At 40.0% G+C, this 16,300-nt stretch overlaps 1 protein-coding gene across 1 annotated transcript in view; it reads right to left on the bottom strand.

Annotated features, from left to right (window-relative positions):
• LOC110320750 (ATP-binding cassette sub-family A member 3-like) overlaps positions 1–16,300 on the bottom strand; it is a 122,939-nt gene that overhangs the window by 91,333 nt on the left and 15,306 nt on the right. Inside the window, exons 6-10 of the mRNA XM_021196899.2 lie at positions 14,066–14,325; positions 7,403–7,519; positions 6,966–7,083; positions 6,526–6,699; positions 3,826–4,007 (exon numbers count right to left, since the gene is read on the bottom strand). Coding sequence (XP_021052558.1) covers positions 3,826–4,007; positions 6,526–6,699; positions 6,966–7,083; positions 7,403–7,519; positions 14,066–14,325 — 851 coding nt within the window. The remainder of the gene's footprint in view (positions 1–3,825; positions 4,008–6,525; positions 6,700–6,965; positions 7,084–7,402; positions 7,520–14,065; positions 14,326–16,300) is intronic.

The following is a 16,300-nucleotide window of genomic DNA, read 5'->3' as shown; positions in this document are numbered from 1 at the left end:
GGAGTGGGTGGGTAGGGGAACAGAGGTGGGGGGAGGGGTATGGGAATCTTTCGGGATAGCATTTGAAATGTAAATAAAGAAAATAATAATAAAAAAAAAAAATAAAGCACAGCTGAGTGTTAAAAAAAAAAAAAAANAAAATTAGATCTCTGTGCACAGAACGAGATCAAAGGTCAATCCTTCAGCATATATGATAACCAAACACATAAACCTACTAGAAGGAAAATGGGGCAATATTTTAAGACTCATGGATAGCTGGTGGTTTTTTTTTTTAATAATAAGATCCCAAAAGAACAACTACAACTTACCTGTGAAATGGGAGAAAATATTTCTAAACTAGTTGTCCAAAAGGAATGTTTTCAGAATAGATAGGCAACTGAAACTCTTCAGTCGTAGGAAATTCAAGTGTAATGCAATTTCAAAATGGCAAATTATATGAATAGGTATTTCTCGAAAGACACACAAAGGTCCAGTAAATAAAAATTATCCAGCATCACTACAAGAGCTACAAATCAAAATCACAATAATATATTATCACAGACAGACAGACAGACACACACACACACACACACGCACACACGCACACACACACACACAGGGAGCCATAATAGGACAAGCTAATAACTAGCAGGTGATCTTCCTGAGATGGTCTGCTTCAGATTATAATATAATATAATCTGTGACAGATTTGCTCTTATTAGGCAAGGCCCTAAGAAAATTCATTTTAGGAAAGATTGCTGCTATTAATATGCTTTTCCTGTTATTATTAACCATTTATAACAATCACTAGGTATTAGTCCACCCCTTTTGAGCAGATCTCTGCAGACCTACAAAGATGAACTGTATTGTAGTGTTGCTCTATAGACAAATAGCTGACTTCTTAAGTCTTAATGATGATCCTATAAGAGTTCTTAAAATTATTCAGCTCTTTTATAGTGGGGCTGCTATTAGGTCATTTTCTAGTAGTCAAAACTGCAATGAGAACTCTACCAGTCTCTCATGCGTCACCAATTAATTGCTCTTAGATAGTAACCAGACTTTCTCCTACTCAGAGCACATTCCAAGAGGTTGTAAAACCGTAACCAAATGTCATAAAAAGGTAACTAACAGGTGCTAGGATAGAAGATAAAATATTGACTGGGTTTATCTATACAAAACTTCACTAATAACTTAGTTATGGTTTTAAACCTTTAGTGAACCTGTGGAGCTGTGACAGGTGATGGATGTTTAGCCAGATAATTACTCCAGTGGATATGCATGTAAACATTCTCTGTTGTAAACTTCTATTTCAATTTATGATTTGATTTTTTGTGTGAACTTGCGATGGACTTTTTAACGTGCGATCATGTATTCCAAAATATGTTTAAGTGCTGAGGACAAAGAGAGGAGTCAGAAGAACTGAGCTATGGGAACTGAGCAGAGAGGGCATTGAGCTGAGGAGAACTTTTTTAGACAGAACACTTTTTAAACAGAACCGAGCTCAAGAAGAACTTAGAAGTAGAGGCATAGCATTGGGAGAAAAGGCATTAAGGATAATAGCATTATTCTGACATCAGAGCAGAAGGAAAGAGCAAGATTAGAAAAAGAATGCAGAGTGGAATAACTTAGAAATTATAGGTAATCTAAAAAACTAAGAGAGCCATGTGTGGTTGCAGAGGGAAAGAGGAAAAAAGAAGCTGCAGAATGCAGAAGGAACAGCAGGCGTCTCCTTACCATGGGACCGAACAGGTCTTTTCTTAATAACAAGGTAGGCTTAGTCTTATTAAAAGGAACAAAAGTTTTTTTTTTCTTACAAACTTGGGTTTAATTCATTTAGCATTAAAAGGGTAGAAGCTTTTTCTTTCTCTATGCAATAAATATTGGAGCTCATTTTTTTTTTTATCCAGAATGAGTGTGTTCTTTCTGCACTGGTGCTTGCTCTTTTGCTCCATATGCATATGTAAGTATGGACTGTGTATGTAATTGTGAGAATGTATGCGAGGTGGATCCAACTGGTTTGAATGGAAATTCATAAATGCACATTCATGAATCTGTATATGAACTTATGTGAGCTTATGCATATTTGCCTTATAAAAGCTTTTCCTTCTGCAAGCATTATTTTCTTCTCCTGATTCAATACAAGTTTATTGCTCCAAACTTCCCCCAGTCCAAAAAGGAAGAGTCAGCTGGGCAAAGGGGAAAAGGCTCTAGCAATTAATCCTGTACTTTATCTCCTGCTCTTTTGGGATGAGGTGCTAAGTGCCAGGGACTGCAGCCTTTGGCCTCAGAGGAACACAGAAGGCAGGTCAGCTACAGTATCATAGTAACTTAGACTTAGAAAAGTAAACTTTTTATTATTATATAGCAACCCTAAAAATCTCGTAAGACAAAGTCTTACACTTCACTGACTCTCTTCCCCCTCCACTGCCTCAAGAAAGAAGACCCTCTGCAGGGGCTGCCCCCCTGTACACACACACACACACACACACACACATACGCACACACACACACACACACACATTAATATGACTAACTAACACAAAAACAAACATAAAAAGTGTTGCTGAATGTGAAGCAAAAGGACTCTCGAAAACTACTGCTGAAAATTTAAATTAGCACATCCATTATGGAAAACAGCACAGCAGAAGTTCCCCCAAAAGAACAAAAATTAGAAACAGCAACCCCACAACTGGGCATGCACCCAACTGTGCTCTCATGTTTGTAGCAACACCATTCTCAGTAGCCAAGACATAGATTTGATGGGTAAATAGATGTAGAAAGTAGGATATGCTCATGAAATGGAATATGGTTGACCATAAAAGAAGACTGTGCCACTTGTTTACCTGGGTGTGAATTCCTGGAAGAAACAATGCTAAGCAAAATAACCCAAATACAGAAAGACATATACCTCATGTTCCCATGGAGATACAGAATAATTTCTAGTCACTACAGGCTGAGATGTGGAAAGAGTAATGGGAATAAATAAAATAAACTTAGAGGGAATACATGGTTCTACAGCATGGTAGGGTGACTATAATTTACACTGATCTATTAATATATCCTCTAAGGAACTAAAAGGGAGAAATTAATAGTTTCTCAACCTGAAGTGTAAATGGTAATTAACCTGATTTGATAAACTACTCATTATACATGTACATTAAATTTTATACCAGTTTCCATAAATATGCATAGTCATATTTAAAAAAAAAACTAAAAAGAGACATGAGCATAATTTTCCTCTTCCCACTAGGGCCTATAGACATTATTAGTGTGCATTCATTCAAATGGAGTCTCTTTGCAGAAAATCATTTCATTGCATACAGTGGTGATCATGCAAAAAAGGGTGAGGTACTGTGGTTAATCTCCACTGTCCATTTAATTGCCTTGAGATTTGCCAAGGTATTCAATAAAACACATTTCTGGGTATGTCTCTGAGGGTGTTTATAGAGATGAGTAACTGGGGAGGCAACAAAGTTGATGGTGGGCAGCAACATCCAGAAACGCAGGCACTAATAGGCTAAACGTGAAGAGGGCAGGATCCCACCAGCACAGACATCCCGGCTCTGGTTCCTGGTTTCTAAGAGGTGAGTAGCTTTGTTCTGCCATACCTTCCCACAAATATGTTCTGCCTTGCCTCATCTCAAAGTGATGTGACTATGGGAATGTGAACTAAAGCATACTTGAAGCTTTGAGTTGTTCCTCTCAGGTATTTGTCACAGAAACAGGAAGTCTTATAACACCAATCCCTATGGAAAGGCCATTAGACATAATCCTGCTTCAATACCACAAACTAGGCACTGAAAGACTGGGGTTGGGGTTCTAAATATCTGGCATGCAGGTGCTCACCTGCAGGAAAAAGTTCCAGGGCTTGGGCACACCATACTTCCCTGGAAAGACAGCGTCTAAGTACCAGGCCACAAGGCCATACAGAAAAGCACTAAATAAAAACATTCCTATTATGTGAGCCAAGGTTAAGTCATCATCAACGTTTACTTTTGTAGCGAAGTTGTACCACTGAGCGCCATGCCCTGAAACAAAAGGGGAAACAGTTACTTCAGATGTCTAACAGTGGCTGAAGAAAATGGGTAGGAGGCATGTGGGTCCTTGTGCCTACAGATACACACAGGAAGACCAGAAATGCTAAACATGCAGGGTGGGCTCTTCAGAGAAAAAGATGTATAACCTGTTTTCCACCCACAATGCTGGAATGGATATGGTTAATGGCATGGAACTCTCTGCTATTTCTATGTCCCAGGCCACACTGGCTCCCACAGAAACTTATCTTGAGTCTGTTCATCTTAGTCAGTCTATAGCATGACCCTCCCCAGACCCTTATAACAAGCACCATTTCCCTTGAGCCTGCTTTCTCATTTAATCTATAGAACCTATCTTGGAATATGGAAGATATCACTTTATTTTTATAAGAGCTTTGATTTAGTAATATCTTAAGCTTCATTGCGAACACAGTTGATTATCACCAGGATTTTTTTTTACAAATTTGCTGTGTTTAAATATGCTTAAAACAAACTACCCAGGGCCAGACTTTCAAAGTTTGAACCAACTCTGGCCACTCAATCTTGTTGAACTGGACTTCCTTCTTGCCTCTAGCATTTCAACACTCTGTTGTGGTGTTTCTAGAGACCCCACCATACCAGATGCTTTAAGATTAAAGGAGGAAATTGCAGTTGTATTCTGGAGACGACAAGTACTGTCCATCTCTTATTTGATGACACTATTACATTTAGATTTCCCAGAAGGAAAAGGAAGTAAAAAAAAATAATGGAAGAAAACTTTTAGCCAAGCCCAACTAAAAGTTACAGTGACAAAAACAATCACAAAATCATAGAATCATTAAAGCAAATATCTGGGTGTGAAGCAGCAATACCTCAGTTCTCTAAGGCGAAGTCTCATGACTACAACCAACAATACATATAAACTCATATTCATCAGTAAGAAGAAGTAAGGCTCAACTTCTATTCTCCAGGCTAGCATGTAGGAAATTGGAAGTTACTACTGTGCACAAACAAGGAAAATCAGCTGCACTGATGAACACAAGCAAAATGCAACAGGAAAGAGTACACCCGTTAAAGTCCCCAACTACCAACAGGTTCCAAAGAGATCAAAGTGTGTGAGCTGCCAGATAAAGAATTAAACAGAATAATTTTTAAAGAGTCTAATAAATCCAGATAAAAGAGCTAAGTGAATTAAGGAAGATTAACTCAGGATACAAATGAGAAATTTAGTAAAGACTCAGATTTTGAAAATGAGTCAAAGGGAAATCTTTAAAATTATAAGCTCAGTAAATCAAGTGTAAAAGTCTCAACAACAGAGATCAATTAGAAGAAAGAGTACAAATACTGCAATCTTGAAAAAAAAAAAAAAAAACAATGAAGACAAAACAGAGGATCTCTAAGACATCATTAGATGATCAAATCTCTGTCCAGTCAGCATTCTCTAGGGCGAGAGGCCACAGGTTGAGGGTACAGGAGACCTAGTCAGTGGAATAAACCTTAAAGCGTTCAAATGTGGAACACGAAGGGAATAGAAAGCACTTAGTGCAGCAAAAGTAAATTACCCCAGAGTAAGCTCTGAAACACTTTATGGCTAAATCTTTTTTAAAATCCAGAACAAAGAAAGGATATTAAAACCTACAAGATAGAAGCACCAAGTAACACACAGAAATAAACTGACTAGAGCAGAGCAGATCCTTCTTCTTCTTCTTCTTCTTCTTCTTCTTCTTCTTCTTCTTCTTCTTCTTCTTCTTCTTCTTCTTCTTCTTCTTTTTCTTCTTCTTTCTCCTCCTCCTTCTTCTTCTTCTTCTTCTTCTTCTTCTTCTTCTTCTTCTTCTTCTTTACTAAATGATCCAAGGTAGGGTAGAAACTTCCAAAGAATGCTTATTACAACAGCTCAGTAATAGGCTAATTTACCAAAATGAAACAAGATCACAAAAAAGAACTACAGAAATTTCTCCAGTGATAGATTAAAACACAAGACCAATCATAAATGAAGAACAATTGCCAGTAAATAATGCCAATAAACAAAACAATTAAAACACAATGCCACTTACTGTCTTTCTAAATACAAGTAAACACACAAGAAAATTTGTCTATACACCATAACTCCTCTACTCAAGTTTTTCTCAGCTGAATAAATTCATCTTTGAAAAACCTACAATGAGTCAGTAATGAAACACTGACATTTTTCAGTGTGAAAGGCATCTGTTGTCTGTTATTCCCCAGGAGAGACATAGGTAAAACACACACATAACATATATGTACAAATATAAATACTTAATGTTACTTGTAATATCACTTATATCACTTTCTTGAATGTGTACATGTATATATGTATAAACAGTATGTACATATATAAGGTACACACACGGTTGGGTTTTTTTTTTTTTTTTTTTTTTTTGTGATAAAGCCAATAAATAGGGCAGGAACACTCAAACTACCTTTTAGCCCTGCTCTCCCCCACTCTGTATGGTCTGTCCTTTCCGTCTGAGATGCAAATTAATGCAGGTGCTGCCACAAAGGGGAGACTCACCCTTCATTTCCAGCTTGCATATCAAGTCGGTCCCAAATGCTAGCGCAGTGTTGGTAATGAGACAGAGAGCCAGCTTCCCGCTGAGGCCTGTCTGGTCGTACTTATGATAGAAGATCAAATACGGAAAGAAGGTGAGGAAGTGGAGGAACCCTGCAATGGAAGTGGCCAGAGAGGCTGGAGAGGGAGAAGGGAAAGAGGGTCAGTTGGCACAAGCCTCCCTTTTACTACAAAGGAAAGAATACAGCTCTCCAAAAGGAGGGGACACGTTTGCCTGCCACTCTGTCACCAGCAGTTTGCACTGCGCCTAGTACACAGAAGGTCCCCCATCAAGATTCCTACTTAACTGAGAGTGCAAGGAGACATTTTTCCTGAAATTTCTCCAGTGGCATCTGAAACTCTGAGGATGCTTCCTGAACGAGAGTTTCTTCTGGTCAGCTCACCTTTATTAAAGAGTGTGCTAATCAGGAAGCCGAGCAGCATTGAGGAGACGGCAAAACACGTGAAATAGAAGGCAATGAAGAACGGGTCACTGTGCTGGAAGACTCTCTCATGTGTAATCTGATGAAATAATCAAGGAGCTGGTTTAGTCACGAGTGGAGTGATGGGGGAGGGGGAAGGCACAGAAGTGAAGGAAGCTATGGAACACCTCCCTAGTGAAATGAGTCAAGCCGCTCAGAGACACTGAAGTCACTGTCTACAAAGGGCCATTCATCCGTGGCTCTTTCCCCACTCCTGATACACCGCACCTTTTGAACCCCCACAGTGGAGTCAGTGGAGAAACACATTAACTCTTGGGCAAACTAACCCACTCTGCCCACACCTCAACTTTTTCATCCTCCTTAAGGCTGTGACGTGCTGAGTGCAAATGGATACTTGCCTTGAGGAATAAAATCCCACACAGCAAACAGATGATGATGAAATACATCACTAAGAAGGTGATGAAATAGGAAACCCAGAGCATAGCATTACTGAGTCCCACCATGAGCTGGTATTCCTGAAGGAGAATCAACACAAGCCAAGGGTCATGAAAAACACGCCTCAATTGCCTTCGTACATCTTACTCTACGTGGCTTAACTATCACCACTCCAGTTTACCGACAAAGAAATCACACCTCACAATAACCCAAGGACCTAACTGAGTTCAGTCTCACACCCTGTCAGTGCTGTGATTTCAACACAGAATTCTAGGTCCAGATTTATTTTCTCCTAAGACTCAGTAAGTTCTGATTCTGGCATAAGAAACATTTTTAAAAACTAAAAGAGTAGAAAGTTAAGATTAAGTTGGGCCGTGGTGGCACATCTTGATCTTAGCACTCGGAAGGCAGAGGCACATAGATCTGCAGAGTGAGTTTCAAGACAGCCAGGACTACACAGAGACCCTGTCTTACAAAACAAACAGATAAGCAAAGCTAAGATTAGTCTTCTTTCAATTATGCCCTGCTTCCAGGAAATAATAAACCCAAAAGATAAACACATTTGAATCCCACCATAGGTTTGAGTGGGGATAGGCTATGATGCATGAGCTGATTGCCACCTTAAATTTCTATAGAGATAGCTTTATGGGCACATAGCCACATTGTGCCACTCTCTCGAGCTGCTTTCATCCTAGGATTTACCTCCACTAACCTCTTCTGGATTTACAAACTAGAAATCCAGGGGGGCTGGAGAAATGGATCCCTTGTGGAGATCGTTGGCTACTTAGTTAGGCTTTCTGGTGTTGTGGTAAAACAACAGGACTGAAAGCAACTTAGGAAAGAAAAAGGGTTATTTTAGCTCCCAAGTCAGAGGAGGAACTGGAGGAGCTGATGCAGAGGCCATGGAGGAATGCTGCTAACTGTTGTTTCTCCATGACCTGCTCAGTCTGATTTCTTATACAGTTCAGGACCACCTACCCAGGAGTCCCATGATGGGCTGGGCACTCCCCCATCAATCATCAATCAAGAAAATGCCCTACAGACCTGCTTACAGGCTAATCTTATGGAGGCATTTTCTCTGTTGAGAGTCCCTCTCCCCAAATGACTCTAGCTTGTGTCGAGTTGGAAACAAAAAGAAGCCAATTAGCTCATCGTTCTTGCAGAGGATCCAGATTCAGTTCCCAGTGCCCACAGGATGCTCACAGCCATATGTAACATCCATTCCAGGGATCCAACACCCTCTTCTGGCCTTTGCAGGAAATAGGCACACACGTGGTACATATGCATACATATATGCAAGCCAAATAAAATACATAAAAAATAAAATAAGATTCAAATTGGAATACCAGACCGAGAGGTGACAGTATTATAAATCATACTGAAGGACACCCTGTTCCTGTCTATTCAAGCTGCCTCTTTGTGTCGCCAATCCCTCTCTTTCCTAATGGCTAGTGATAAAGGGAAAAACTTAAGACAATTCAATTTCTCAGTTTACTTGATAAAAGCAATAGTTCATGAGAGAGAGAGAGAGAGAGAGAGAGAGAGAGAGAGAGAGAGAGAGAGNAGAGAGAGAGAGAGAGAGAGAGAGAGAGAGAGAGAGAGAGAGAGAGAGAGAGTAGAGAGTCACTGAGCTCTGTTAGCAGTGTATGCAGGCGGTATTACCGGAAAGTGATATACAGAATATCTCTGTGTGGTAAGTGCTCAGCCAGTTTCTCCTTTTTTATGCAGTCCAAGACCCCAGCCTATGGAGTAGCGCTGCCCACTGAAGAGGAGCCCAGCAGCTGCCTTGAGGTGAAAAGACACATAAGCCCAGAGAGGGCAAAGCAGCTGGAGTATCCAGGGACAAATTCCAGAGGGGGCAGAGATTATCAGCAGGATACATCTTAGAGCTCATGAGGCTATACCCCAGGGCCAGAACACAGCAACATAGGCAAAGAAGAAATTCCAGTTGCCAATAGCCAGATTAAACTGTAGCCACCATCAAAAGAAGGTTATCTACAACGATTTTATGTGAGCAGTGTGTACGGTTTAATGGGCCTAGACCTGGATTTTCAACCTAAATACTATTGAGAAAATTTTCTGTGTAGAACATCATCCTATGTCTTTATGCATATCAAGGCTTCTTAACTTTGATACGGCTGTCAGTTCAGTTTTGCATCACAGGACACTGTGGTGGGCATTATAGAGTATTCAGCAGCATCCCTGGCTTCTACCAATCTGATGGAAGCAACATCTGTCTTAGTTGTGAAAATTCCCTCCAAACGTTGCCGAGTGACCACTGGAGCAAATTGCCTCAAAGTGAGAACAAAAGCTTTAGAATAAACCCTGCTGTCACCCCCACCCAACAAGAAACATATAAATTAATAGCTGGGTATGAAGGCATATGCCCACAATACCAGAATTTATGGAACACAATCAGGAGGATCATGAATTCGAGACCATTACAAGCTATATATAATATTCAGGCTAACCTGAGCTACATCTGAGACTCTGTCTTAAAAAACAAAACAAAACAAGATTGGGGGGCTACAGTTCAATGGAAGAGTACCTCCCCGGCGTACGCCAAGCCTTGGGTTCCATCCTTTGTACTGAAAAAGGGAGCAGGAAGAGGTCTCAAAGAATAAACTGTTTCCAGGATACCTAAGTGTGCCTCAAAATTTAAAAAAAACAAAAACAACAACAACAAAAACAAAACCCACGGGAATGTAAAATCCACTCAAGTAAATGTCACAATGTCTCGACTTCAGTTAAAATTTTCCATGTATCATAAACAGTCTCCAAGATGGCTTTGTCTCTTGTGCCTTCTGGTGTTCAGATTCTGTTCTTGTTACTTCTCTTTGGTGTAAGCAGGTTGCATAACTTGTTTCAGTCAATGGGATGTGGCGAAGGTGATGAACTCAAGTGCCTGTAGTTACATTGTACCCCATGTAAAGGCAGCTGATGCACTTTGAGAATATCAGTTGCTCTGGCCAACAACAACAACAAAAAGAAACTAAAATATTCTGTCCTGGGCCTTTAAGGAACTGAATTCTATCCACAACCAGAGGAGCTAAGAAATGATTCTTTCCCCACCATTGCTGCAAACAGGAGAACAACCTTGGCTGAGACCAAGAGTGAGTGTCATGCCTGAATCCAAGACAGGGAGAATATGAGGTGACAGGTGTGAGTCATTTGTTAAGGTGCAGTGCCCTTATATAGCAAAGGAGAACTAGAACCCATCATGAGAAGATGTGCAAATTAGAAACCAGGAGATGAAGACATTATGCTTTATTACAAGTCTGCTAAAGTCTAATGAATAAAGCACAACTTGCCAGATAGGCATGCTAACAGCAGCAGCATCAAACAAAGTGAAGGAGGACGTTTCAAAGTGCCATTATCCAGAATAACATGATTATTACCTCTATAACCTAATTATTACCCACTATAACCTAATTATTACCCACTATAACCTAATTATTACCAACTATAACCTAATTATTACCCACTATAACATAATTCCAAGTCACAAGAGTTCACCCCTATTACCACATTCCATCTGTGGAAACAAGTTGTACGGATTACAACTCCGTGGAATATGAATGCCCGTCAGATGCCAGAGAATCACTATTGCGCAATTCTGCTTAAGTTCAAAAGTGAGCCAACACTAACGTGGGCTTTTACACATTAAAATATCAATAGCCTTTAGGAACAAGGGCACAAACTGGATTTCTTTTTTTTGTTGTTTAGTATTGTTTTAATGAAGGCACAAAGTTGGTTTGGGTACAGAAGAGGGTGTGGATCTAGAAAGAGAGAGGAGAGGTAAAGATAACCAAAGTATGATTATGAAATTCTCAAAGAATTTTTTTTAATTTTTGTTTTAAGGCAGGATATCTCTATTAAGTCCTGACTGGCCTACACTCTGTGTAGACCAGGATGACCTTGAACTCACAGGGATCCACCTGCCTCTGCATCTCAGGTGCTGGGACTAAAGCTGTGAATCACCATGTCTAGAAATAAAAAATATTTTCAATTAAACAAAACAAAATGAACACTAGCTTAAAGTGTCTGGTTTAAGTTTCTGTGACATGGAAAATAAACTGGCTGTTTCAATTGGTAGCTAAAAAATAGATTTGAAAAAGGTGATCCACCAGTTAAGGAAGAAAAGGTCTTACAGTGAAAAAAAAACCAACAGAAAAACATAAACAAAGAATGGTTTCACTGAGGGGCAAGGGACTAATATGAAAACATTAGGGAAAGACAGTTGTTGGCTAAACCAAAGAGACTGTGCTGGCATAGCTAGATGATAATAACAAAAGCTTGAACAACTGGAAGATGGCATTACTACAAAGGGAGAAGGAAGGGGAGCCATGAGGGGTTGGGAAGCATCAGGGTTACATTAATTCCCCTGTGTAAGAGACAAAGGAAATAAGGACATAACCAAGACTCTTGCTCAGTTTTCCTTGGGCACTAACCTGGAGTCTCACTTTCATGGTAGAATATTGACATTTCCATTTTAGAGATGAAGCACAGAAAGACAACACTACAACAGCAGGAAATTATGCATTGCACCACATGGATAAAACTGAGGTTTCAAGCACGGGTGATTTGGGGCATCATAATTTTACTTCCTTAGCCAGGGAGGAAAAGAATGATTGTGTTCCCTGTTGAGATCTGTCTTTACTAAGCCCAGTGTCACTGTCCCTTTGGGAGTCGGTGGACTCACTCAATCTGGACATCACGTGACAAGCATCTCCAAACACCTTAGCAACAACAGGATGTGTGGGGAAATCCCTGAGAGAAGTGTGTGCAAAGTCCAAAAATTCAATGTCAGTCATATACATATCCATTTCAACTGCTGTCTACTTCCTAAATATAGGTCCATGGATTGATCTCTGTCCCATAGATTAAGACAACTTAACTCAGACTTTCCTGCCTTTCCCCTGGCCTGTCAGAATTACCTTAAAATTACCTTCTTGTCTTTAGTCTTGCCTAAATGGCCAAGCTTTGTCAGCAAATAATGACCCATGGACCAATCCATCACAATGATCATTTCTGTATATCCTGAAACCTAAGAATGGTTTTTGCATTTTTTAATGATTAAAAGGAAATAGAAAAGAATATGTAATGGTGAGACATGCAACCTCTGGTGTATTTTCTGTCTTTTGCTTTCCCTTCTAGTCAGTGAGCCCTCCATACCTCTCTCCACACCTGCTCTTTGTGGAGGTAACAGTGCTGGGCACAGGACTAGCCTGTGCCAAACCCCTTGCTCTGGTAGCATCTACCTATTGAACTATATCGTTCACTGCTGCTCAGAACAAGCAAAGCCACCACTGTGCTTCAAGAATAACTTGTCCCCCTTTTTTTCCTAGCTATGGTGAGTAGGGCAGTTATGAACATTGATGAGCACGTAACTCTGTAGTTGGATATAGAGTCCTTTAGATTTATGCCCAAGAGTTATGGTACAGTGAGAGCTTGTGGTAGACCCAACTCTTCGAGGAACCTCCACACTGGTTTCCATGGTGGCTGTGCTGGTCTGCACTGCCATAAGAAGTGCCAGTAAGGAATGTGTTCTCCTTTCCCCACAACCATGGCAGCATTTGCTCTCATTGGTGTTTTGTTTGTTTTGTTGTTTTTTTATCTTATTTTTTTTTATTCTGACTTGAGTAAGATAAATTTCCAAAGTAGTTTTAATTGAATTTTTCTAATAGCCCAGAACATGGAACATTTTTTTAAAAATGTTTTTCAGCCATCTGGTTTTCATCTTTGGGGAACTCTGTTCGGTTCCCTGCTCTGTTTTTTAAATCAGGCTGTTTTCTTGATGTTGAATTTCAAGTTCTTTGCATATTCTAGATACTAACCATCTCTGTCCAATGTCTGGCCAGTAAACACCCACTTGGGTAATTAAGATATTACATATTAACTTACATCTAAACTAAACTTTGAACAATGTGTAAGTAGAGTGTTGTCTTCTCTTTTTTAAACTACCAGTTGTAGGATGATTATAGATGGGTTCTAGAGACTTCTAAAATATCATTAACTGCCCCAATAACAACAAAAGTAGCTACTACAGTCTTCAATTTACATTTGGGGAAACAGAGAATGATCATAGAGTTAGCTGCTGATAAAGCCAGACTTTAAACATGAAGTCCATCAGAGTGTCTGGAACCAGGGAGGTAATTTGTAAGTAAGCATTAAACAAGTTGATGGACAGGTGAGCGCTCTCGCAGCTTCCTGACTGCAGCCACTATTGTCAATAATGAAGCCTTGATTTACTTCCTACTGAAAATCATCCCCAGGAAGATCACAGGTTGTAGCAATTAAGATATATTTTAGGTTACATAATTCAAGACCTGGTCTGATTCTCTCCTTGTTGCTCACGTCATCCCATAGACATTTTCGGGGCATTACTATCTGACTCCTTTCCATAGTGTTCTCTTGGTCATTTAGTCAAATCAAGAATTCTCTTTAAAAAAAAATCAAAGCCTCAGAAAATTGATTGCTGGCCCAGAGCACACTCCAGGCAGCCCACGATTGCATGCAGCTCCCACAGGATGTCTATCTAGCAGAGAGAGGTGTGTGGGAACTACCCAACCCTCTGCACACACCTATTCTGCTGGCCCAGAAGATTACAAATAAAATGAAATTACCTTTAATCTCTTTTCCTTTTCCAACATAATGGTCCCAACTATGACAAGTGCCATTTGAGTAAATGTAAATAAAATTGTCCAAGGAAGCATAGCAATGAAAGTCCACAAGAAGGTGTCGTGAATGAAGGCTGGGTGTGGGAATCTCTCTGCATAAATTGTGGTGTTGGCAAACATGACTTCAGCTGCTCTGCCACTGTGATACATCATGATGGCCTTGTCTACCGAATGCTGCACGATAAGAAATCCTTCTCTGATGTATCCTAAATGAAAAAAGAAACCAAACAAACAAACAAACAACAAAACAAAACAAAACAAAACAAAACCAGAGACTGTCAAGTTCAGGATAGGAGCATACAGCCAGGGAGATGACAGTAACAATTCAGATAGTTCAAGACTTCTAGCAGTTTCACAAATACCTATTACGATTTAAGACACATATAATGAATGCCATGAGATCTAATTGCTGACTTCTCAAAGTTAAAACATCCCAGGAAAATAATACCATAACTTTATGAGGTGTCTTTATCAGCCAAACTGAATGATAATTTTAAAATTGTAAGCAAACCTCTTGTTCCTTATCTGTGTCCTTCCAAAATTGCTGTGTTGAAGCCTAATACTTGGTATATTTTAAAGAGGTAAGGCCTGTCAGAAGCGATTGGGCATAAGTACTCCATCCTCATGAATGGAACGCTCTCTAAGGGAATAAACCGGAGTGGCCTAGTCCTTTTTGCCCCTTCTCCCACTAAAATGTCAGGAAACAACCAGTCTATCCTCATGCCCTGAGGACAGCAAAAAGCTATCACTTCAGAAGCACGTGGTGAGCCATTACCAAAGGTCTAGTCTGTTGGTGCTGGGAGCTTGGACTTCCTAGCTTCCAAAATTAGGAGAATCAACTTTCTACTATTTTTTTTTTTAATTATAAGCATTGTGACATTTGGCTACACCACCATGGAATTGACTAAAATGTTTCTACACACTGAGATATGACATAAGAAGGAAGCTCTAAACAAAAAGTAAATCCCATTTATGATATCAAAAAGAATAAAGTCAAGACAACCACATCCAAGGAGATGAAAAATGTATATACACCAAACAGAAAAACATCGGGAAGGTAACGGCAACACAAGTAAGTGAAAAGATGTCTCCTGTTGGGTTAGGATAATGGATACTGCTTAGTGGCCTTTCACGGAGAGATCTGCACACTCAATGAAAATCTATACAGAACCCCAATAGACATGATAAGTAACTAAAACAATGTACAGAAAGAACACTAAAACTGAAGCCTTTACATACACTTACATCAAAAAGAGTTGATCATAGACCACATGCAGAGACACACAGACAATAGTGTGTCCATAGTTAATAACACTGTAGTGTGCACTTTTTAAAAAAATCATTGAAGGTAGACCTCATGTTTGAAGTTCACCTTTAGAATTCACAGAGCAAGACTGGGCATGGTGGTACATACCTTTAATCCCAACACTTGGGAGGCAGAGACATCTCTGTGAGTTCAAGGTCAGCCTGGTCTACACAGCAAGTTCTAGACCAGCCAAAAAGAAAACAAAACCTCATGTAGCAAAGTCTGCTCCAGCCCTCTCACCCACTGCCTTTCTCAGACTCTCTGTGTGGCAGCTGCTGTTTGGATATGGTCTGCTGCCTCGTGGGCTTTATCTGTTGAAAACTGGGGCCCCAAAGTGGCAATGTGGAGGTGTTGGAATCCTTAAGAAGTGGGAGCCTACTGGGAGAGGACTGACTTCCGAACAGGTTAATACGATTTCACAGACTGGACAGGTCTGGAGGGTATGAGCTAATTCCTGTGAGCCTCATTATAAAATGGGAAAGCCTGGCTCTTCCCTGCTCCTTTGCCTCTTATCACATGCATGCCTCTTCAGCATACAGACAGGCCCTTTCTGCCTCTCCACTACGTTGCTGTGTAGCTTGGAGAAATAAACTAGGAAGGAAGGCTCTGGCCATGTGGTTTAGACAATCCAGGTAAATAGCAACCAGACTTGGGTAGTCAAACAGAACAGGCTCATGCCAAAGGTTTAATAATTGGTAAATAGAACATTGGTGGGGGGAAAGGGGGGAAGAAAGAAAGAAGAAAGAAAAGAAAGAAAGAAAGGGAGGGAAGGAGGGGGAGGGAGGAGAAAGAGAGAGAGAAGAAAGAAAGAAAGAAAGAAAGAAAGAAAGAAAGAAAGAAAGAAAGAAAGAAAGAAAGAAAGAAAGAAAGAAAGA

The sequence above is a fragment of the Mus pahari genome, chromosome 1, assembly GCF_900095145.1.
Source record: "Mus pahari chromosome 1, PAHARI_EIJ_v1.1, whole genome shotgun sequence".
Lineage (NCBI taxonomy): Eukaryota > Metazoa > Chordata > Mammalia > Rodentia > Muridae > Mus > Mus pahari.
Note: the sequence above shows the minus strand (reverse complement) of the source record. Positions and strands in the feature narration are given on the sequence as shown.